This window comes from Mesoplodon bidens (genome assembly GCF_964165515.1).
Source record: "Mesoplodon bidens genome assembly, chromosome: 18".
Taxonomy (NCBI): domain Eukaryota; kingdom Metazoa; phylum Chordata; class Mammalia; order Artiodactyla; family Ziphiidae; genus Mesoplodon; species Mesoplodon bidens.
The window spans coordinates 46,416,854-46,442,512 of record NC_138175.1 but is presented as its reverse complement, the minus strand read 5'-3'; the positions used below and the strand labels follow the sequence as shown (position 1 = coordinate 46,442,512).

The following is a 25,659-nucleotide window of genomic DNA, read 5'->3' as shown; positions in this document are numbered from 1 at the left end:
TGAAGATCCTTACCTTCATGGATCTTAGGTTCTTGGGGGAGACAGAAAATAAATGCTAAATAAGTAAATTTTATTGTATGTTAGAAGGTACTAAGTGCTATAGAAAAAGAAAAGCAGGGTAAGAGAGATCAGGAGTGTTGGTGAAGTCAAAGGTAGGAATCATTAATAAGTTAACCTTAAAGCAGGACTTCCCTGGTGGCACAGTGGTTAAGAATCTGCCTGCCAATGCAGGGGACATGGGTTCGATCCCTGGTCCAGGAAATTCCCACATGCTGCAGGGCAACTAAGCCCACGTGTCACAACTACTGAGCCCACATGCCACAACTACTGAAGCCTGCACGCCTAGAGCCCGTGCTCCACAACAAGAGAAACCACCGCAATGAGTAGCCCATGCACTGCAACAAAGAGTAGCCCCAACTCACCACAACTAGAGAAAGCCCACATGCAGCAACGAAGACCCAACTCAGCCAAAAACAAACAAAAAATTAAGGCAAAGATTTGAAGGAAGTGAAAAAGTTAGTTACTTAGATATATAAAGAAAGAACATCCTGGGCAGAAGAAACAGCCTAAAAGTAGAAGCATGTTTGGATTGTTTGAGGAATAGCAAGAAGGCCAGTGTGGCTGGAGAGGACTGAGTAGTAGGAGGTGAAGTCAGGGGGTAAAGGATAATCAGATTATTAAAGCTTTATAGGCCACCTAAGAAATCTGGTTTTACTCTGAGTGAGATAGAGAGCCACTGAAGTGGTATGAGTACAGAAGTGATATCTAGTTATGATTTAATGAAAATACTGGAAGGTGGAGAGCAAGGGGAGAAGGAAGGGGACCTCCTATTGTAGCAATCAGTGTGAGAAATGATAATGATTCAGACCAGAGAGAGATCAGTGGAGGTATACAGAGGTGGTCAGATTCTAGGTATATTTTATAGGAAAAGCCAGGAGGATATACTGACAGATTGGATATAGAATGTAACAGAAAGAGATGAGACAAGCATGTCTTCAAAGTTTATGGTCTGAACAATGGAAGGATGGAATAGCCATCAACATTGATGGGAAAGGCTATGGGTACAGCAAGCTTAGGTAGTGAGGTATAGAAGATCCAGAGTTCAGATTTAAACATCATAAACTTTATATGTCTTTTAGACTTTGAAATGGAAATGTTGAGAAGGCAGATGGACACATGAGACTAAGTTTAAGGTAGAGGTCTAGGATATGGGGTTGATATCCAAAATATATAAATAGCTCATACAACTCAATATCAAAAAAACAAACAACTCGATTAAAAAATGTGCAGAAGAACTTCTTTTCCAAAGAAGACATACAGATGGCCAACAGGCACATGAAAAGATGTTCAACATCACTAACCATCAGAGAAATGCAAATCAAACCACAGTGAGATATCACCTCACACCTGTCAGAATGGCTATCATCAAAAAGACCACAAATAACAAATGTTGGTGAGGATGTGGAAAAAAGTGAACCCTCCTACACTGTTGGTGGGAATGTAAATTGGTGCAGCCACTGTGGAAAACAGTACAGAGGTTCCTCAGAAAACTAAAAACAGAACTACCATATGATCCAGCAATACCACTCCTGGTTATGTATCCAAAGAAAATGAAAACACTAATAAAAAAGATATATGCACCCCAATGTTCAGAGCAGCATTATTTACAATAGCCAAGATATGGAAGCAACCCAAGTATCCATCAACAGATGAATAGATAAAGGTGTGGTATATATATACTGATACAACAGAATACTACTCAGTCATAAAAAAGAATGAAATTTTGCCATTTGCAACAACATGGATGGACCTGGAGGGTATTATGCTTAGTGATAAGTCAGACAGAGAAAGACAAATACTGTATGTTATCACTTATACGAGGAATCTAAAAAATAGAACAAACAAATGAATATAACAAAACAGAAACAGACTCACAGATACACAGAACAAACTAGTAGTTACCAGTGAGGAGAGGGAAGCAGGGAGAGGCAAGATAGGGGTAGAGGATTTAGAGGTACAAACTACTATGTATAAAATAAATAAGCTACAAGGATATATTGTACAGCACAGGGAATAGAGCCAATATTTTATAATTATATAAATGGAGTATAATGTATAAAATATTTTAAAATTTTTATGTATTTATTTATTTATTTTTGGCTGTGTTGGGTCTTTGTTGCTGCACGTGGGCTTTCTCTAGTTGTGAGTGGGGGCTACTCTTCGTTGTAGCATGTGGGCTTCTCATTGCAGTGGCTTCTCTTGTTGTGGAACACGGGCTCTAGGCACGTGGGCTTCAGTAGTTGTGGCACGCGGGCTCAAGAGCGCAGGCTCAGTAGTAGTGGTGCATGGGTTTAGTTGCTCTGTAGCATGTGGGATCTTCCCGGACCAGGGCTCAAACCCGTGTTCCCTGCATTGGCAGGTGGATTCTTAACCACTGCACCACCAGGGAAGCTCCTCTATAAAATTTTTTAATCACTATACTGTACACCTGAAACTAATATAATACTGTAAATCAACTATAATTCAGAAAAAAAAAGATAGAAGTCTGGCCTAGAGATTTTTAAATTGGGAGTTGCCAGCATATAGATGGTATTTAAAGAGACTAAATTACTAAGAGAATGAGTGTAGATAGAAGAGAAAGGAGCAAGGAGTGAACCCTGGAGCACTCCAACATTAAGATATTCAGGAAAAGAGAAGAAACCCAAAGGGATTAAGCAGGACAAATGTAAGCAAGAAAAAATCAGGGCTGAGAACATTAATACCACATGATATTAAAGGTTATAATAAAAATCAACTTATTCAATGATTTATACCGAAGAAGTATAAAATACACTTTCACAATAACATACACAGTTTGGAATATATTATTAAAAAATGTCACAAAGGGGATTCCCTGGCAGTCCAGTGGTTAAAGGCTCTATGCTTTAACTGCCGAGGGCACAGGTTCAATCCCTCGTCAGGGAACTAAGATCCCTCAAGCCATGTGGTGCAGCCCCCCCCCAAAAAAAGACAGCTAGTAATAGTAACCATTAATAAGAATTATCTTTCTTTATATACAAAGTATACATTGGGACTTGCAAAACACCACATATGAATAATTAGATAAATAATAGAATATAGAATAGAATATAAAAGCTATGTGGGAAATTACTGTACTATTTATACTTCTTTTTTCAAATAAGAATATTATTTTGCAATTTTAGAATCAATTTTAAAAAGCAATAGAAGAAAGCATAAAGAAAATAATTAATCTCAGAAGATATCTTTAACATTGACAACAACAGTGAAGAGGGAAAAAACCCTAGAAATAAGCTTTATAAGAAAAGAACAAAAGCTTTACAATTCTAATGATGGACCACCCCAAAAAATTTGAATAAAGGGAGAAGATGCACACTTTGCTTTTGTATATGAGGAAACAATGTAAAGCCACAAAGTCTGACTAAATTTACCTATTATGTCCATTCAATTACAGACAGAGCCTATTGTGATTTCTTAAAAGAACTGTGCAATAAAGAATTTGGCAGGCCTTTGTCCCTATTTCCCAGGAGGTAACCTCTAAGCCATCTAAACTCCTGGAAGGAGTGTCTTTGTTATTCATGGTGAGCCCCTTGGACTACACCTGGTAGTTAATACTAGTAAGGTGACTCATGATGAGCCCCTAGATAGTTTTCGCTAATGAGATAGATGACTCAGGTTGGAGGCTAACCATGCTGGAAAGACGAACCGTATGATTAAAGGGTTGGAGCTCTGAGCCACCATGATATCAGTCTGACTTTTGGGAAAGGAAGGAAGGATGGAGATTGAGTCATATTGGGTAATGATTCACTCAATCATGCCTACATAATGAAACAAAACAAAATAAACTCTGGACACTGAAGCTTGCAAGAGCTTCCCTGGTTGGTAATATTCTTTTGAATATTGAGATGCCTGGTGGGCCCTTAGGACAACAGAAACTTCACATTTGCAACTCTCCCAGCCCTCACCCTTGGTGTCTCTCCTTTTGGCTAGTTCTGATTTGTAGTCTTTGTTACAGTAAAGCTGTAATGATAATATAGCTCTTGCCCTGAGATCTGTGAGTCATTCTAGTGAATTATTAAACCTGAGGGTGACTGTAGGCACTCCCAAACATGTAGCCAGCGGGTCAGAGATGAGGGTGGCCCTGAGGATCCCCTAACTTGCAGCTGGTGTTTGAAATAAGCACAATCTTGTGGAATGCTATCCTCTCAGATTTTGCAGTTTGGCAAACTCACTGCAAGAATTTTTTTTTTTTTTTAAGGAATTCCCTCGCAGTCCAGTGGTTAGGACTTGGCACTTTCACTGCGTTGGGCCCGGGTTCAATCCCTGGGTGGGGAACTAAGGTCCCACAAGCTGTGTGGCATGGCCAAAAAACAAAAACGCCATGAATAAAAAAAAAATTTTATTTTTAAATCCTAACATTCATCAAGAAAATAAACATGAATCCAGGATAGACTATATGTTAGCCATAAAACAAGTCTTAATAAATTTCAAAAGATTGAAATCAAATTAACTATCTTTTTTAATCAGAATGGAATGAAACTAGAAATCAATAGCAAAATAAAAATTGGAAAATCCACACATGTGTGGAAATTAAACAACACACACTTAAACAACCAATGGGTCAAAGAAGAAATCACAGAAGAGCTTAAAAATATCTTAAGACAATGAAAATAAAAATATGACATACCAAAATTTATGGGATGCATCAGAAGCAGTGCTAAGAGGGAAATTTATAGCTGTGAAGGTTTACATCACAAAAGAAGAAGGATCTCAAATCAACAATATTAACAAACTAGAAAAAGAGTAAACTAAACCAAATCTAGAAGAAAGAAGATAATAAAGGTTCAAGCAGAGATAAACCAGATAGAGAATTAAAAAAGCAATAAAAAGAATCAACTTAAACCAAGAGTTGTTTTTTCAGTATGATCAACAAAACTGATGAACCTTTAATAAGACTGACTAAGAAAAAAGAGCAATTCAACTAAAGTCAGAAATGACTCTAGCCAGAGCAATTAGGCAAGAAAAACAAATAAAAAACATCCAAATTAGAAAGGAAGAAATAAAATTGTTTCTGTTTGTAGACAACATGATCTTACATGTAGAAATCCTAAACACTCCACAAAAGAAAAACAAACACCTGTTATAACTAACTAACAAATTCAGCACAGTAGCAGAATACAAAGTCAACACACACAAATCAGTTGCATTTCTATACACTAACAATGAACAATCTGAAAAGAAAATTAAGAAAACAACTCCATTTACAATAGCATCAATAAAGAATAAAATATTTAGGACTTAATCAAGAATGTGAAAGACTTCTACAATGAAAATTACAAAACATTACTGAAAGAAATTAAAGGTATAAATAAATGGAGACATTCTGTGTTCATGGATTAGAAGTTAATTAGAATTTAATTAGAAGGGGTTAATATCCAGAAGTTAATTAGAAGTTAAGATGTCCAAACTACGCAAAACTATCTAGAGATTCAATGCAATACCTGTCAAAATCCCAAGGCTTTTTCCAGAAATAGAAAAAGTGATCCAAAAATTCATATGTAATCTCAATGGACCCGGAATAGTCAAAAGAATCTTGAAAAGGAAGAAGAAAGTTGGAGGTCTCACACTTCCTGGTTTCAAAACTTATTACAAAGCTACAGTACTCAAAACAGTGTGGTGTGACATAAAGATAGATATATATACCGATGGAATAGAAAACAGAGAGCTCAGAAATAAACCCTCACATATATGGTCAAATGACTTTTCACAAGCATGCCAAGACCATTCCACGGAGAAAGGACAGGCTTTTCAATAAATGGTGCTGGAAAAATTAAATATCCACATGCAAAACAAAGAAGTTGTTACACCATATACAAAAATTAACCCCAAATGGATCAAAGACTTAAACCTAAAACTTAAAACTAAAATAATCTTAGAAGGAAACATAGGGGAAAATCTTCATGACATTATATTTGGCAATGATTTCTTGGTTATGATACCAAAAGCACAGGCAAGAAAAAAGTAGACAAATTAGAGTTCGTGAAAATTAAAGACTTCTGTGCATCAAAGGACATAATCAACAGAGTGAAAAGGCAACCCACGGACAGAATGGGAGAAAATATTTACAAATCATGTATCTGAAAAGGGGTTAATATCCAGAGTACATAAAGAACTCCTAAAACTCAACAAGAACACAATTAGATTATCAGACTGGACAAAAAAAATGTTTAGCTATATACTGTTCACAAAAAAACCACAGAAAGTAAGAGAGTAAAGGGGTGGGAAAAACTAAACTAAGGAAATACTAACAAAAGAAGACTAATATAGTTATATTAATATTAAGCTAAATAGTTAAGGGAAGAATCATCACTAGATTTAAAGAGTAACAATAATATAAGAATTCACCAGAAAGATAATCCTTCTGGGATTACCAGAAAGATAATCCCCCAAACATATCACCTTATAAAATACTTTCAAAATACTGCTCAAAGAGATTTTTTTTAAATCAATAAAGACACAGAAGAATTGACCAGCACAATTAATGAGCTTAATCCAATGAACATATATCAAATGCTGTACTCCACAAGCAGCAAACAGACATTCTCCAGAACACACAGTATATTTACCAAAATTAACCTCTAAGACGTAAAAGAGGTTTCAAAGTATTTCAAAGAATGCATGTTAACTAGACCATATCCTCCAATCACAATGTAGTTAAACCAAACAAAAACCTTCAATTTGCAACTTAAAGCTTCCAAATAATTCATAGGCAAGAAAAAAATCAATGGAAATTAGAAAATGTTAAGATATACAATGATAACAAAAACACTACATATCAAAATATAGCCTTAAATGCTTATAATAGAAAAGAGAAAGCCTCAAAAACACTGAATTATCTAAGTTTAAAAGCCAGCAAAAAAGAGAGAGAAAATAGCATAAAAAATATAGGAGAAATAAAATAGTAGAGGAGAAATACATGAAAAAAAATTTAAAGATAAATTAGGGGGCTTCCCTGGTGGCACAGTGGCTGAGAGTCCACCTGCCAATGCAGGGGACACGGGTTCATGCCCTGGTCCGGGAAGATCCCACATGCCACGAGCCATGGCTGCTGAGCCTGCACGTCCGGAGACTGTGCTCCGCAACGGGAGAGGTCACAACAGTGAGAGGCCCGCGTACCGCAAAAAAAAAAAAAAAAAGATAAATTAGGATCAGTGAAGTAAAAAATGTCTGAAAACATTAATAAGTTGAAAGATTTGTTTCTCCCCTTTTAGAAGGAAAAAGAGGTCATACTTACATATACTACCAACTTCAGATAAGAGAAAATAATGAATAACTTTATCTAATAAATTTGAAAACTTACATGAGAATTATAAATTTTTAGAAAAAAACCCATAATTCCATGACTATAAGAAGAATAAAAAACACAAAATCTTATAACAGAAATTGAATTATTAGTTTAAATTCTTTTCACACACAAAAAATTCCAGGCCAAGATGAACAAAGCTCTACCAAACATTCAAAAGACAAATTTTTAAAATTTTACCCAAATTCTTCTAAGGAAGAAAAAGAGGAATACTCACCAACAGACTTTATGAAACTAGGACAACCCTGATTCCAAAATCTGACAAGAAGAGTACATGAAGGGAAAAACTGAAGGCCAACCTCACTGACAAACATAGATGCAAAAAAACTTAGCGATAAATGGAAAAGATGAAGATGGGTTTGTCTCAGGAATACAAGATTGGTTCAACATTAAAAATGTCATATGTAATTCACTACATAAACAGATGAAAAAGTAAAAATCATCTAATCATCTACAGTTACAGAAAAACATTAAAACTCAAAAGCTTTATACAATCAAAACTCTAGCAAACAGTAATGAAAGGGTATCTACCAGAAACATTTAAACATCAGAATTATTAATTACAAAATATTAAAGCACTTTCATTGAGACCATTAGTTGATAAAAATGCCTGCTATCACTACTTTGGTTCATACCATATTGGTGATCTAAGACAGGGTAACAGACAAAAGAAATTAAGGGTATAAGAATTAAAATAAAGGAACTGCCATTATTCACAGACATGTCCGCCCACGGAAAAAGCCAAGGAAATCTAAAAATTACTAGTATTAATGGGAGAGCTTGGCAACGTTGCTTGATATAAGGTCAAAGTACAGAAGTTAACTTTATTTCTATGTATGAGCAACAAATTGAAAACACAGACAACATTTAACACAGGAACAAAACTAAAATGCCTAGGAATTAATCTAATAGAAGATGTGCATGGCCTTTATGGTGAAAATTATAAAACACATTTGAAGGAAATTTAAAGACCTAAGTAAATGGAGAGATAAACTATGTTCACAAATAAAAAAAAATTCCAAAATTGATATATAGAATAAAATTTGGACCAAAAGCCAATTGCTTTTTGTTGTTTTCTAGTGGAAATTGACCTAAACTTTAGATGGCCAAAGGGCAAACAAGAAATTCTGAAGAACATAAACAAGGTATAGGGACTTACCCTAACAGATACTGAAGTATTACATTAAAATATTTAAGATAGTGTGGTACTGGTGTAAGAAAACAGAGATCAATGGAATGGAACAGAGCTCAGAATCAGACCCATAAATATACTATAACCTGATATATTAAGAAGTAACATTCAGAACAATAAGCAAAGAGAGCTCATTTCTTCAGTAAATGTCTGGGACATTTGGTTTTAGAAATTAAATACTTCAGTCTCAAAAATCAATTTCAATTGGATTATGGCCCTAAATGTAAAAGGAAAATCTTTAGAAGACAATTTGAGAACACCCATATGACTTCAGAATATAGAAAGGTTTCTTAAAACAAAATATCAAAATCAAAAACATAAGCTACACAAATCAAAACTATGAGATATCATCTCATACATTTCACAATAGCTATCATTAAAAAGACCACAAATAACAAATGTGAAGAAAAGGGAACCCTCTTGCACTGTTGGTGGGAATGTAAATTGGTACAGCCACTATGGAAAACAGTACAGAGGTTCCTCAGAAAACTAAAAATAGAACTACCATATGATCCAGCAATTCCACTCCTGGGTACATATCCAAAGAAAACAAAAACACTAATTCAAAAAGATACATGCACCCCAATGTTCATAGCAGCATTATTTACAACAGCCAAGATATGGAAGCAATCTAAGTGTTCATTAACAGACGAATGGATAAAGATGTGACATATATACCTATATATATATGTATGTATGTGAATATATATAATGGAATACTACTCAGTCATAAAAAAGAATGAAATTTTGCCATTTGCAACAACATGGATGGACCTGGAGGGTATTAGGTTTAGTGATAAATCATACAGAGAAAGACAAATACTGTATATTATCACTTATATGTGGAATCTAAAAAATAAAACAAACAAATGAACATAACAAAACAGAAACAGACTCACAGATACAGAGAATGAACTAGTGGTTACCAGTACAAAGAAGGTATTGGGGAGGGGCAGTATAGTGGTAGGGGGTTAAGAGGTACAAACTACTATGTATAAAATAAATAAGTGGAAATTCCCTGGTAGCCCAGTGGCTAAGACTTGGCGCTTTCACTGCAGTGGGCCTGGGTTCGATCCCTGGTCAGGGAACTAAGATCCCACAAGCCACATGGCACAGCAAAAAATAAATAAATAAATAAGCAACAAGGATATATTGTATAGCACAGGGAATATAGCCAATATTTTATAATAACTTTAAATAGAGTATAGTCTATAAAAATATCAAATCACTATGTTGTACACCTGAAACTATGTGATATTGTAAATCAACTATATTTCATAAAAAATACATATACTCCCAAAACTGAACAAAAGACTTGAGCAGGCACTTCACGGAAGAGGAAATCAAAATGGCCATTTATATATATAAAAAGATGCTAAATTTTTTTAGTAGTCAAGGAAATTCACATGACAAGTATAAGGAGATAATATTTCATACCCGTCAAATTTGCAAAAAATTTTAAAATTTGTCAATTCTGAATGTGGAGCAATGAATACTCTTACACACAGTTGTTAGCTGTTACAAATGTAAATTAGTACAAGTAATCTGGAAAGTAAAATAGCATTATGCAGTAAATTCCTAGCTATATTCTCTACATGAACTCCAGCATACGTGCACCATCAGTCATGTATAATAAGGTTCACAGCAGTAACATTTATAATAACATAAAACTGAAACAACTCAAATGCCCTTCAATGGATAAATTGTGATTTTTCACAGTGGAATACATTACATTTCAACAGGAAAAAAAAATTCAATGAAAAATAGTCACTAAAATCAACATGGATGAATCTCAGGAATATAATTTTGAGTTGAAAAAAGTCAGAATTATCTGTACACTATATTTCCAATATATTTCCATATATAAAAAATTGAAAATATGGAAATATAAGTATTTTGTTTAGGGCTGTATGGCACCAACAATAAAGAAAAGTCAAGAAATGATAAACAAAATTGTAGGATAACGGTTACCCTAGTGAGTGGTAGAGGTGGTCCAAGAGTAGGGAGTGATATATCACTAGGCAGGGGCCCTTGAGGGCCTAAAATGGCATTGACAATCTTCTATATCCTAAGTTAAGAAGCAGGTACATTTTTTGTTATATTATTACCTAAAGTACATATTTAGTCTAATATATTTATGTGTGTATGATTTATTTAATAATAATAATTAATAAATAAAATTGAGCCATGTATTCTTTGATACTACAGTTCCATATCAAAATTTTTCCTTAGAAAACTGAACATGAACATATAAAAGATTGGGGAGAGGTAGTGGAAGGGGTGGGGATGAGTTGGGGAGTAGTGTTGACAGAGATGTTTATAATGACCCTAATTTTCTTCTGAACTTTAAGTCCTTCATTTCACCTTAATGCTTCCTATGCCTATCTGAAAATCCTTCCTATACCACAAATCTAGCCTCTTAATCTCTTCTCCCTCAAATGTTTTCTAGCTTCTGACCTTTTTTTTTTTTGGCCACACCACACCGCATGCAGGATCTTAGTTCCCTGACCAGGGATCGAACCCACAGCCCCTGCAGTGGAAGCGAGGAGTCTTAACCACTGGACCGTCAGGGAAGTCCGAGTCTTAACCACTGGACCATCAGTGAAGTCCCTGACCTGTGTTTTTGTTAAAGACCATCTTCCCAACTAAGCAGACTCCTCTGTCACCTCTCTCTGAGCTTCCTTCATGTCAGCTTTCTTTTCATGTGTGCCATTTTCAGCCATATTTTATCTCTGCTACAAGCCTATCAACTATTTGATTATTTACATAAATGTATACTACCCTAGCATCTTGCAAGTACTCTGTTTAAAGTACAGATTCAATAAATGTTGATTAAAGGAATGAATGAACTGACCATTAAGAGAAAAATGAGGCATTTAGAGATAAACTACTACTATTATAATACTAGCAGCTAACAGTTTTTGAGCTCAAAATATGAGATAGGAACTGTTAAAAGCACCTTTAAAATATTATCCCATTTTATAGATGACAAAACAAAGGCACAGAGAGGTTAAGTAACTTGCCCAAAGTTCCACTGCATGTAAGTGTCAGGATTTGAACTTGTTACTTCAGTTACAGCTGTTTGTAGTTCATCAAAAGTTCAAAAGTTCTTCAGATTAGGAAAAGATTTTTTAAAGACTGGAAGAGGTTTATGAGACTGGGAAGGAAGGGGACTCAGAGAATAGATAAGAGGGGGCAAAATGTGAAAGGAGAGACAGTTTAGAATATCAACTTTGGGAGAACACACTAAATGGACTCAAGTTTCTACTAAGACCTAGGACATTTGAGAGGAACATGCCAACAACAAAGAAGAGTGAAGAGGTGTGATACCTTTGAGTCAAGCTGGGCTGTCACCTGCAAAGGTTTTTGCCTGCCTATTCCTCTTCACTCACCTGAGCACAAGTCTTTTGTCAGCTCTCTCTTTACCATCCAGGGCTCCTTCCCTTGTTCCAACAATAATATCACACTTGGTTTAGAAAAGCAAAGTCCTGCATATAAGAAACAGAATTTGGTCATGCTGTAGATATCCCAGAACTCACATCCAATTCTTTGAACATCAGGGAAGCCAGTAAGCCAGAGAAAACTGTGATAAGGACATGTATTCAAAGGACAGGGAAGCTGAAGCTTCCAACACAGATTAATAATAGACCTGTTCACTCCACAAATATTAACCCGTTACTTTGGCACAGGCAGCAGACTTTCAGCCAAGCACTACAGATGCTATCCAAAAATTCACAACAATGGTGGTAGCCAAGTGCCCCTTGTTAGTATAAGCTCAATTTTACAAGAAGATATTCTTACCCAGTGATACCAAGATCCTGTAGTTCTCCAACATCACATTACTGTACAGATGCCTCTGAGAAGAATTCAGACAATTCCACTCCTCTTGGGAGAAGTCTACAGCCACATCTCTGAAGGTCACCAACTCCTGAAATGAAATAAATAAATGAAGTGAAACAACCTCATCTCTTCCCATACTTACCTCATTCATTCTGCCCCAGGCACACAGGGCTCTCCCATATATTACATTCTCAAATGTCAAGAATGTTCCCCCTCAGGGCTTTTGTACTTCTCAGATCATTCTGTATATAAAAAAAGCAATGCTCTTAACCCCAGTTGCCTATTCCCCTAACCCTCCTTATTTTTCTCCATGGTACTTAATTATTTTGTTATTTATTGTCTGCTCCCCACCTCCATTAAAATGTAAAGTCCATGAGGGCAGAGTATGTTTTTGTTTTGGTCACTGCTATATCCCAGTTATAGAACAGTATCTGGCACACATGAGGCATTCAAATATTTGCTGAATAAACTGAATTAATGAATGAATGCTTTGCAAAGTTCAAGAAGCTATAAGAGGGTCAAAAATGAGACCATAAAGTGCTTGCTGTATCTCTGAAAACTCTTCTAGATCAAGCAAAACAAATTATCAATTCCATTAAAATTCAAATACTTTTATAGAGTGTACTTAAAATTTTGTGTAAAGAAATGAGTGTTCCACTCATAATACTGTTTTTTTTGTTGTTGTTTTTTGGTTGTTTTTTTTTTGCGGTACGCGGGCCTCTCACTGTTGTGGCCTCTCCCGTTGCGGAGCACAGGCTCCGAACGTGCAGGCTCAGCGGCCATGGCTCACGGGCCCAGCCGCTCCGTGGCATGTGGGATCTTCCCGGACCAGGGCACGAACCCATGTCCCCTGCATTGGCAGGCGGACTCTCAACCACTGCGCCACCAGGGAAGCCCCATAATACTGTTTTTGCTTATAGGGACTGAGCAAAGTTCTTAAAAACTTGGAGGTATGCTATGATTCAGCTGGATTCCAGGTTTCTACAATGTGACCACCTGATGGAAACTAACGTACATTATGTGTTTGTGTGTGGGGATGGATACACACACACAGACACATACATACTCGTAAATTGTTTTCTTACAAAATTAGAAGAGGTGACTGTGTCAAAGCAAGATTTTTAATTGGGCATTTGATACAATTTTGTCATAGTTTAAGAAACTGTCTCTACAAAATAAAAATTCTTAAAGTGTTTTTTCAACACACAGTAACTTTTCTTCTTATTTAATTATATGAAGTAGTTTGTGAACTTCTCCCTCTCTGCCCTAGCAATAACATCCTTCATATACTGCAGAAATGCTCCTGTTAAGTTTGTTTCATGTGGTATACATGCTTCCAAAAATGTTTTCCTTAGCTTACATAAATATGTATAATAAATGTATAAATTTTTTATATACAACATACACATTTTTTCACTGAGTCTTTAATTTATACAGTCAATGAAAATAATTACAATGTCAACATAAGGAGCTTAAACTCTAACCTTAAAATATTTGACCTCTAACAAAGAACCTCTTAAAATATTTGAACTCTAACCAAATACTGGGTTTCAAAATCCATTCATAATTATAATCAAACCAGTCTAAAGAAAGTGAACAGTTCCCTTAACGTTTTTGCCTTACAGAAACATGACTCCCAATGGAGAAGACAACTTTCCCTGAAGCCCTGTCATGTGGTGACTGTCTTATGTCTCACATCCCTTGTACACAGCATGTGGAGGTGAGGTAGGTGACCTCTTTGCTCCTTACACTTGTTTCCATACCATTGCCCCACCCTCTTTCCTAAAATATACCTAGTTTTCAACCTCATGAAATCAGGCTATGTCACTATCACTTCTTGTTTCCATTATCTACCAATTCCTGGTAGATACAAATTCTCTGTCATTACTTGAACACTTCAGCATCTGGCTCACTGTTACTCTCTCCAATGGTACTCCCATTAAACATAAGCTTTGGTCATTTCAATATCCATATAAATAACCCTCCCAACAGCCTGGCCTCTCAGTTCTCTGACCCCATCTTCTCCAATAAGCCTGTCTTCCACACTTCTACAGTCGCTTACTTCATGATCATGCCCTAGACCTTGTCGTTACCAATAAGTACAAAACCCTCCATAATCTCAACTCTCCCACTCTCACTTCCACCTCCTATATTCCAGTTTTTTCCCTCTGGTACCCCAATTAGGATAATTCTTCGACCACACTAGAACCTACAAATCATTGATCTCACCACGTTTTCACTGTTCTTCACCCCCACATACCCTCACTTCCTAGAACAACCATTTGTTATAATCACCCCCACGCATATACCCTCAACTGCCCGGCTCCCTCTCACTTAACTGTACTCACCTGGTTAAACCACAGCCATCACTCAGCATACTCTGTTTCTGGAAGCTGCACAGCTGAACTTTGCTAGAGAAATCATGCTAATTGGTCTCACTTTAAATTCATGATCACTAACTTCCAGGGGGCCAAAATGATACATTTCTACCTACCTACATGATACATTTCTCTAGTCCATTCATTTCCCCCACCCTCCTAAATGACCATTTGATACTTTCTTCTCTCTCCTCAATCTTCAATACCTCCTCCCCCATCCTTACTTTCAGCTAAGGATCTTGCTTTGTCTCACTGAAAAAACAAAACCCATTTTAAGAGAATTTCCACAAATTCCCACAACATCTACACATCTACTTGCATCTGGCCCATAAACTCTAACTTGATCCTATTACTATAAATGAACAGCCCACTTTCCTAGCAAAGGCCAAACCCCTCCACTTGTATCCTAGACCTCAGCTGCTCTCAGCTACGCAAGCACAGTGTTCCAGCAATTCCCTCCTCTCTCCTCTTCATCTTCAATTTCCCTTTCTATTGAATCTTTAACATCAGCCCACAGACACATACCCATCTTTAAAAAACCTTGTTGACTACAGTTTCTCCTTCAGTTACTGCTCATTTCTCTTCTTCCCTTACAGCTAAACTGTCTTAAAGAGTTGTCTATACTTTCCATTGTTTCTCTCCCTGATATGAAGAGGAATGACATAATATGACATACGTAACAGGATCACTTTGGCTGCTCTGTTGGGCATAGACTAAAGACAGTTAGGGTGGAAGTAGAGGGACAAGTTAGAAGCGCATAGCAATAATCCAGGTGAGAGATGTTGGTTTCCATTCTGGTTCCACCAGAATGGAAACTGGTGGTAGTAATAAGTGGTCAGATTTTGGATATATTTTGAAGGCAGGAGAAACAGAATTTCCTAATGGAAGACTTTTAGCTTGAACATCTTAGATGGGGAAGTATATAAGAGTTTTCTAATTGATTTTCCTGTTTCTATCCTTGTCCCATTCAGTTTATTTTCAATAGCAGCCAGAGTGATCCTATTAAATGGGAATCAGATCATGCCACTCCTATGCTCCCAAACTTCCAATGGCTCATTTCACTCAGTTTGAGACATCTAAATTTGAGGTATCCATTCCACAACCAAATGAAGATGCTGAGTAGGTAGCTGGATATATGAGTCTGGATTTCTGGGCTGTATACAATTTGATAGTTGTTGGCATATAGATGGCATTTAAAGCTGTGAAACAGAGTGAGATCAACAAAGGAGTGAGTGTAGATAGAGCAGAAAAGAAGACTAGGATTAAGCCCTCTTAGTTAATAGATGCTTAGCAAAAATTTGTTGAATGAATGAACATTCGGACAGAGACCAGAATGAAGAAGTTGGTCTGTATCTGGGGGGAACAGTAAGTGCAAGGCCGTGAGTTAAGAATGTACTCAAATCACTACAAGGAAGCTAGTGTGGCTGGAACCGAGTGAGTGAAATACAGAGTGGGAAAAATTAGATGAGGTCAGAGGGTTAGCCAGGGACCAGTTTATGTAGGGCCTTGCAGGCCAAGGCAGGGACTTCAACATTTATCCAGAATCAGGTGGGAATCCATTGGAGGGTTTTAAGAAGTGACATGATTGGTCACCCAGAAAAGTTTCAGCAGAAGGAAAATTAATGTCTGCTTGTTTTGAAAAGCAGGAAAATATTTCAGGAAAGAGAAAACACCAGCTCACCTGGTACATGGCTTTAAGAAGTCCAACAGCCATTCTTTCCTCCCCTTGACTCTTCTCTTGGGAAATGGCAGTGTCCTTAGATGAGTGAGATGGGTAAGAGAACATGAGAAACTAGGCTTTCCTTGCAGCATCCAGAATCACTAGCCTAGAATTTTTCTGCTTCTCTTTCCTCTGTTGCACCCTTCCCTCCAATAGAGAGAAGGCAGAATGGAGACCTAGGAATCTTTTTGCATGCAATTTAACCTGTGCCTAAATCACTTCCTAATTTATTATTTTAACAAGAGATTTTCTAGATTTTACAAATAAAAACTCCAAGTAATGTAATCATTTGCATAAAGACACACAGCTAATAAATAACAGCACCGAGATCAAATAAAGGTCTTCCTGACTCCACTTTCCTTCTCCTCTCCAGTAGATCAGTGGTTCTGAAACTTGGTGGCACACTGGCATCACCTGGTTAGCTTTAATAGATACTGGTGGCACAGAGTCTCACTCAGCGGCCCCCCCACCCCCCCCCAAAAAAAACACAACATACACACACTCACAGATTCTTAAAAACTACAGCGCCAACCTCCATCTTACGCAGATCACAGCGGCCACGGGTACGGGCAGTTTCACACCGTCACCCTCTCCCATAGCCCTCAGCCTCTAATACTAGGGTATCACAACCGGTGATCTCACACTCCAGTCACAAAGAGGCCGAGGATACAGGAACAACGGGAGACAGAGAGTACCCTCCCGCCCCCGCTCACAGTCTCGCCCTCTGTGGCACCAACCATCGACTCACTCGCACCCACAGTCACACAGATACGATGTGTACAGGCACATCGGGTGACAGGCTCACGCACCGTAAGGTCTCAACCCCGTCTCACACGAAGAGTCACACAGAAGGCCCGGGGACCGACGTCAGGGTGACCCACAGGCCGCTCCTAAACCCACTTCCTACCTGCAGAACTGAAGTGCCGGAAGACCAGGTCCAAGCCCGGAAAACTCGGGTAACCTCCTCTCGGGCCCACCTCCCGCCCTGAATCTGAGGGAACCCAGCCTCCGCGGGCCCGGAAAGAAGCGACCTGGCCTCCGGAGGACACAAAGGGGCAGCGGGCCCAGTGCTCGCGGGGGCCACTGGGAAATGTAGTCCTGACCAGAAAAACGCTCGGCACCCGGGAGTTCAACTGCCACAGCTCAGCTCCTCTGGGGGTTCGTAACAAAGCCCCCTCTGCCCCGGCTCTTGCCACGCCGACCTCTCCCTGGCCTTGCAGAAGGAGCCTGGAAGTCCCGACGATTCCTCTCAGCTCCGAGCCTGGGTCTGCCACTGAGACTGGCCGAGCATCACACTAGACGGTGTGGGATTGAAGTGCGCAGGCACAGGGTTTCGGTTCACCTCCCTAAGCAACGCAGCAGAGAATTACAAGCCTTGGGCTAGTCGCAGGGGGCTGGGTGGTGTGTGGGCGCGCGCTAGTGCGCTCGCGTCTACACAAAGTGCGTGAAGAGTGAGTCCCTCTCTTTGAGCTGGGGAAACTGAAAAAAGTGTGTGGTGTGTGGTGGGCAGTTGGGAGTGGAGTGCGCAGGTGCATTATGCTTCCACCCAGTCCCGCCTTCCCTAGGGCGTTCTTTCTCAGGGAATGGTTTACCTTGAAGGCAGGAGGGGAGGCGTCAGGGTAGAGAGTGTCATCCTTTGCATATGGTTCCTGTGTTTGTGATTTAGTGACGGTGGATGTGACTGTGTCCCCTCTTCCTAAAATGGCTCCTATGTCGGGTATCTTCAAAGTTCCCTACGTTCAGATACAAATGTCACATCTCCAAGAGGGCTTCCCTGATTACACTTCTCCCCCGACACTCCACGGCTCCTTAACCTGACTCTATACCCGCTTAGAACAACAGTGATTATATTTTAAGTTTTTATTTGTTTAAGTTTCTGTCACCTGACTGATTTTGTGAGTTAGTGCACCACCCTTTGATTCTGTCATTGTGTGTGTGTTTCTGTGAGAGTAACTATGCAAAACTCTGTGTGCTGGAATGAGCATGGTGCATTTCTGTGACCATGTGTGTGATTGTGTTATTGTGTGTGACATTTGTGATGTTAACTGTGAGAATGTGCTATGATAGAAAGTGACTGACTGGTGGAGAGTGGAGTAGGACTGTGGTATGATAGTGTGTATGGCAGACCATGAGGATTATACTAATGAATGTAGGTTTGTGTGAAGAATTCTGCCCTGTGGTATCCGATTAGAAAGCACCTACTGTGTGCCAGATGCTATTTGAGGTGCTGGGATAGACACAGAGAAAATAAGCTTTAAAAAATGTGAATAAAATATTAGTGAGTGGAAGGGGAAATTCAAGAGACCTATTTTATGTGTATTTGGATAACAAATAGATATCTGGATCTACACAAAGGAGTGGAGAGCACCAGAGATGGTAACTACAGGGTTAACACATAATACTATTTTCTTATTATTTAATTATTGCCAAAATACAAATTACTGTTTAAGCAAGAATAAAAACAATGTAGTTAAGGGTATCTATATTATTAATATATATGTTAACAAATATAGAAGCAAACTGTATGACAACAATAGCACAAATGCCAGGAGAAGAGAAATGCGTGGAAATAAACTAATGTAAAGGTTCCAATGTTCTATGGGAAGTAATATAATATCACTTGAATGGACACTGTGTTAAGTGAAAGATGTACACGCTAAGCCCTAAAGCAACCACTTAACTAACAAAACAAAGAGTTATTGCTAATTATCCAACAAGAGAGATAAAATGGAGTCATAAAAATTACTCAGTTAATCCAAAAGAAGTCAGAAAGAGGAGAAGGGAACAAATTATAGGTGGGAAACAAATTGAAAGATAGAAGGTTTATATCAATAATCAGATTAAATATAAATGATCTGAACATCCCAATTAAGAGGGACTGCGTATCAGATCGGATAAAAAAGCACAACTCAACCATATGCTGCCTATGAGAAATTCACTTTAAATATAACTATACCAATAGGTTAAAAGTACAAGGATGGAAAAAGATATACCATGTTAATGCTGTGTAAAGAAAGCTGGAATGACCTTGGATTTGGCAGTGGGTTCTTAGATATGACACCTAGAGCACAAGCAGCCGAAGAAAAAATAGATAAATTGGACTTCATCAAAATCAAAATCAAAATCAAAAACTTTTGTGCATCAAATCAAGAAGGTGAAAAGACATCCCACAGAATGGTGAAAATACTTGTAAATCATATATCCGATAAGGGTTTAATACCCAGAATATATAAAGAACTCCTAAAGGTCAACAACAAAAGGACAACCCAATTCAAAAAGTGAGCAAAGACTTGAATATATATTTCTGCAAAGAAGATATATAAATGGCCAATAAACACATAAAAAGACTAAACATCATTAGTAATTAGGGAAATGCAAATAAAGCTATGAGATACCAGTTTATACATACTAGGATGGGTATTTTCAAAATAACTGAAAAAAACACGTTAGTGAGGATGTGCAGAACTTGTAACCCTTGTACAATGATGGTGAAAATATAAAATGGTATAGCTTGGCAATTCCTCAAAAAGTTTAGCATAGAGTTACCATGTGACCCAGCAATTATGCTCCTAGGTATATATCCAAAGGAACTGAAAGCAGGGACTTGAACAGATACTTGTATTCCAATGTTTATTGAAGCATTATTCAAAATAGACAAAAGGTGGAAAAAACATGAATGGATAAACAAAGTGTACTATACACATACAATGGAATATTAATCAGCCATAAGAAGGAATAAAGTTCTGACACATACATGGATGAAGCTTGAAAAATTTATGCAAAGTGAAATAACTCATATGCGAAAGGACAAATATTGTATAATTCTGCTTATATGAAATATTTGGATTAGGCAAAGTCATAGAGAAAGAAAATAGATTAGAGGTTACTGCAGGGAGGGAGGAATTGGGAATTATTGCTTATGGTTACAAAGTTTCTGTTTGGGTTGATGAAGAGTTTTGGAAATAGTGGCGATGATTGCACAACATTTTGAATCTACTTAATGCCACTGAATTGTACACTTAAAAGTTGTTAAAATGGCAAATTTTATGTTTTGTATTTTACAATAATATAAAAATGTGATGGGCGTCCCTGGTGGCGCAGTGGTTGAGAGTCCGCCTGCCGATGCAGGGGACACGGGTTCGTGCACCGGTCTGGGAAGATCCCACATGCCGTGGAGCTGCTGGGTCCGTGAGCCATGGCTGCTGAGCCTGCGCGTCTGGAGCCTGTGCTCCGCAGCAGGAGAGGCCACAACAGTGAGAGGCCCGAGTACCGCAAAAAAAAAAAAAAAAAAAAAATTAAAAGAAAAGAAAAAGAAAGCTGGAGTGGATATAAATATCTACAAAGTAGGTTTCAGAGCAAAAAAATATTACAGAGATAAAGAAGATCATTTCATAATAATAAAGTGGTCAGTTCATCAATAGAAAATAACAATTGTAAATGTTCATGCACCTAATAATAGCATCAAAATACATGAAACAAAAACTGATAAAACTGGAAGGAGAAAGAGATAAATCCACTATTACAAGTCAGAGAGTCCAGTAATACTCTCAGTAATTGCTAGAACAAGTAGACAGAAAATCAGTTAAAACATAGAAGATTTGAAAAACAGTCATTTGAACTAATTGATATTTGCAGAGCACTACAACCAACAACAGCAAAAAATACTAATGTTTTTCAAGTGCACATGGAACATTTACAAAAATAAAACATATTCTGGGCCACAAAACAAGCCTCTTTCCACAATGGAATTAAATTAGAAATCAGTAACTAAAAGATATCTGGATAATTATTGAATATTGTATTTGGAAACATACACATGTCTAAATAACACATGGATTAAAAAAGAAATCAAAAAGGAAGTTAGAAATGATGAACTGAAAGAAAATGAAAACATATTACATAGCAATTATGAGATGCCACTGGAACTGTGTTCAAGGGGGAAATTTCTAGAAACTAGATGTCTATATTAACAAAAAACAAAGGTCTCGAACCAATGACTTCATCTTCCACTTTAAGAAATCAGAAAAAGAAGAGCAAATTAAACACAATGTAAGCAAAACAAAGGAAATAATAAATATCAGAACAGAAATCAATGAAATAGAAAACAGAAAAAGAAAAATCAATGGAATCAAAAGTTAGTTATTTGAGATTAATAAAAATGATAAAACTGTAGCAAGACTGGTCAGGAAAGAAATGGAGATATATCAGGAATGAGAGACGTGACATCACTACAGAGTCTACAAATGTTAAAAAGACGACAAAGTACAGCATAGAAACTTTAATCCAATATATTAAACAACTTAGGTGAAATAGAAAGATTTCTTGACAGACACAAACTATCAAACCTTACTAAAGAATAAATAATTAACCTGAATAGCCCTATATCTATAAAATAAATTGAATTTGGAATTAAAAACCTTCCTACAGGGACTTCCCTGGTGGTCCAGTGGTAAAGAAACTGCCTTACAATGCAGGGGATGCGGGTTCGATCCCTGGTCAGGGAACTAAGATCCCACATGCCGCAGGGCAACTAAGCCCGTGTGCCAAAACTACCAAGCTCGCACGCCTCAACTAGAGCCCACAGGCCACAAACTACAGAGCCCACGCACCCTGGAACCTGCACACCACAACTACAGAGAAGACCCCCACTCCACAACTAGAGAGAAGCCCGTGCGCCACAACGAAGAGCCTGCGTGCTGCAACTGAGACCCAGCCCAGCCATAAATAAATAAAATAAACAAATAATAAATAAATCTTAAAAAAAAAAACCTTTCCTACAAAAAAAGCCAAGTCCAGATGGCTTCACTGGTAAATTCTATGAAACATTTCTATTTAATTTAATTTAATTTTAATTTTAATTTTTTTTTTTGCGGTATGCAGGCCTCTCACTGTTGTGGCCTCTCCCGTTGCAGAGCACAGGCTCCAGACGCGCAGGCTCAGCGGCCATGGCTCACAGGCCCAGCTGCTCCTCGGCATGTGGGATCTTCCCGGACCGGGGCACGAACCCATGTCCCCCGCATTGGCAGGCAGACTCTCAACCACTGCGCCACCAGGGAAGCCCTGATTTTAATTTTTATTAAACATTTAAAATTCTCTTAAGCATTTAAAGAATAAATAATAACAATTTTATACAAACTCTTCCAGAATATTGAAAAGAAGGAAATTCTTCCCAATTCATTCTATGAGTTAACTAGACAAAATTACCCCACCTCCCCCGCTCCCACAAAACCTGCAGATTAATATCCCTCATGAACCTATTTGCAAAAAGTTCTTAATAAAATTTTAGCAAATTGAATCCAACAATATAAAAAAATGATAATGCAACAATGGCCAAGTGGTGTTTATCCCAAGAATATAAGATTGGTTTAAGATTTGAAGTCCAGTGTAATTCAACATATTAACAAACTAAAAGAGAAAGAAAATACGTATTGCCATCTCAGATGCAAGAAGAGCATTTGACAAAATTCAACATCCATTCTTGATAAACACACTTAGCAGAAAAAGAAAAATCTTCAACTCAGTGAAGTCCATCTACGAAAAATCTCCAGCTACCATTTCACTTAATAGTACAAAACTGAATACTTTCCTTCGAAGTAAGATCTTGGCAAAGATATTCACTGTCTCCACTTCTGTTCAATCTTGTATCGGTTTTAGCCAGAGAAACCAGGAAAGAAAAAGAAATAAATAGCATACAGATTTGATAGTGTGATGAAGAGCCTAATTTCATTTTTTGATGTTTGCCTGCTCATAGCTTTAAAAAAGAAAACCAAACCAAGAAGTTTATTTAAACAACAAGTGCTTGTCTTGAAGGGAAAACTATCTAGGATTTCTTTCTTTTTTAAAAATTAATTTTTAATTGGAGTATAGTTGAGTTACGATGTTGTATTAGTTTCTGCTGTACAGCAAAGTGAATCAGTTGTACATATATCCACTCTTTTTTAGACTCTTTCCCCATATAGGTCATTACAGAGTATTGAGTAGAGTTCCTTGTGCTATACAGTAGCTCCTCATTAGTGATCTATTTTATATATAGTAGTGTGTTCATGCCAATCCCAATCTCCCAACTTATCCTACCTCCTCCTTCCCCCTTGGTGATCATAAGTTTGTTTTCTACATCTGTGACTCTATTTCTGTTTTGGAAATAAGTTTATTTATACTATTTTAGGATTTAGTTCTTTTAGAGTAATTTATCCCTACTTAAAGAGACTACCTTACTTGTGACATCTACATAGAAAAAAGTCATAAAATTGTCCTTGGTTTAACAATGATAAGTGAAAAACATTAAAATTCTCCAGCTGAACAAGGTATGCAAGGATTTTTTTTTTCGGTACGTGGGCCTCTCACTGTTGTGGCCTCTCCCGTTGCAGGGCACAGGCTCCGGACGCGCAGGCTCAGCGGCCATGGCTCACGGGCCCAGCCGCTCTGCGGCGTGTGGGATCTTCCCAGACCAGGGCACGAACCCGTGTCCCCTGCATCGGCAGGCAGACTCTCAACCACTGCGCCACCAGGGAAGCCCTGCAAGGATTTTTTATATTGCTTTTTTTGTTGTTAAACAGCGAGATCAAAATAACCTACTGGCATATAAAGATAAGAGGTGACCAAGCATACCACTAATGGAAAGGCGACATTTTCACAGAACTAGTATTTTCCCCCATCCCATTTTCATTTGATGTCAATCAAAACATACCATTGGTCATAATTTATTTTTTAAGAAAGCAATATGCTTCTGCAAACACCAGTTACTTTACGTACAATAAAGGAATGGGGAAGAGGAAAATGAAAGACTAGAAAAACCGGACTGTAGTAGTTAGGATGTGGTGGAATCAAATTGCATTTTTCTAATTGAGAATGTCCTTTTGGTCTGTAGAACAGAATTCTGGAGTAAAGTAGCAGGTTCCTTTTTTAGTAGACACCTCCTGTCTGTTGCTGGAACACATCATTTGTATCTTCATCCTCCATTTCCAGCTGTGTAGGTGAGTCTGTTTCATTGATTGGCTGCCCGTCAAATCGGAATCTGATCTGCCTCATTGACAAACCGTGTCATTCACAATAGACTTTCATTAGTTTACTAAGTGGCGTATGCCTCTTAATCTTAAAGTGCACCACAGAACCAGCCTGCCCTGCCACCTTCAAATTAATATGATCATTGTTCTCAGTCCTTCCTTGGTCTTTTTGTCAGCCATGGTGATCTCCGGAGTCTCCTCAGCTGCTGTTTCACCAGATCCACACCAAACATGCACACAAGCAGCACCAGGAGCAGCAGAAGAAGCTGCTTACAGCTTTGAGCTTCACTCCTTATTGCTCTTGTGCCCCCAATCTGGGCAAGCTCAGCTCCTCTCTTTTTTGACACTAGCGGGAGATTTAAACCATGCAAGCCTCTGCCATAAACGCTCCATGCCAATTTCCTTTCCTTGCTTTTGCAAACAATTTGCAGACTTTCTTGGGACACCTGCCTTGCTTTTCCTAGAAAGCTTCATCGTGTGAGTAAGAAAACTTTGCATACCCTCTTGGTGTGTGCGTGGCATCATCAGTCTCAACATCCCAACCATATTTTGGGTGGGTGGACGGGTCCATACTATATCTGCCGATTGCAATAGGAATAGATATCACTGTCTTTTTTCACAGATGACACGATCATCTATGTAGAAAACCCAGTGGAGCCTCCAAACTCTAGTAGAAATACTAAGTGACTTAAGCAAGGTATCAGGCTACAAGATACAGAAATCAATTGTATTTCTTATATACCAGCAATGAACAATTGGAAATTGAATTTTTTAAAATACCATTTACAATGCATCAAAAACTCTGTAATACCTAGGGGTAAATCTGACAAAATATTTCATTATCTGTACATTAAAAAATATAAAATATTGCTTAGAGGACTTAAAGAAGATATATATTGTGCTCATATTGTGTCTTAACGGTTATGAGAGTCACTATTTTAAAGATGTCAGTTCTCCCCAATTGATCTATATACTCAATACAATCTCAGTGAAAATTCCAGATAGATTAAAAAAATAAATAAATGGACAAATTCCTTCTAAAACTCTCCTTGGTGTTTGAAATGAAAATTTGTTCTCACACACACGAAAAAATTGTACATGAATGTATATAGCAGCTTTAGTTATAACAGCCAAAAGTTGGAAAC

At 37.7% G+C, this 25,659-nt stretch overlaps 1 protein-coding gene across 1 annotated transcript in view; it reads right to left on the bottom strand.

Annotated features, from left to right (window-relative positions):
- Nucleotides 1-24,539, bottom strand: part of ZNF570 (zinc finger protein 570) — a gene marked incomplete at its 5' end in the record, with an annotated part of 29,775 nt that extends 5,236 nt beyond the window's left edge. The window contains 5 exons of the mRNA XM_081216025.1: nt 11,966-12,061; nt 12,375-12,501; nt 16,473-16,547; nt 17,419-17,609; nt 24,425-24,539. Coding sequence (XP_081072151.1) covers nt 11,966-12,061; nt 12,375-12,501; nt 16,473-16,547; nt 17,419-17,609; nt 24,425-24,539 — 604 coding nt within the window. The remainder of the gene's footprint in view (nt 1-11,965; nt 12,062-12,374; nt 12,502-16,472; nt 16,548-17,418; nt 17,610-24,424) is intronic.
- Between the last annotated feature and the right edge of the window lie 1,120 nt (nt 24,540-25,659).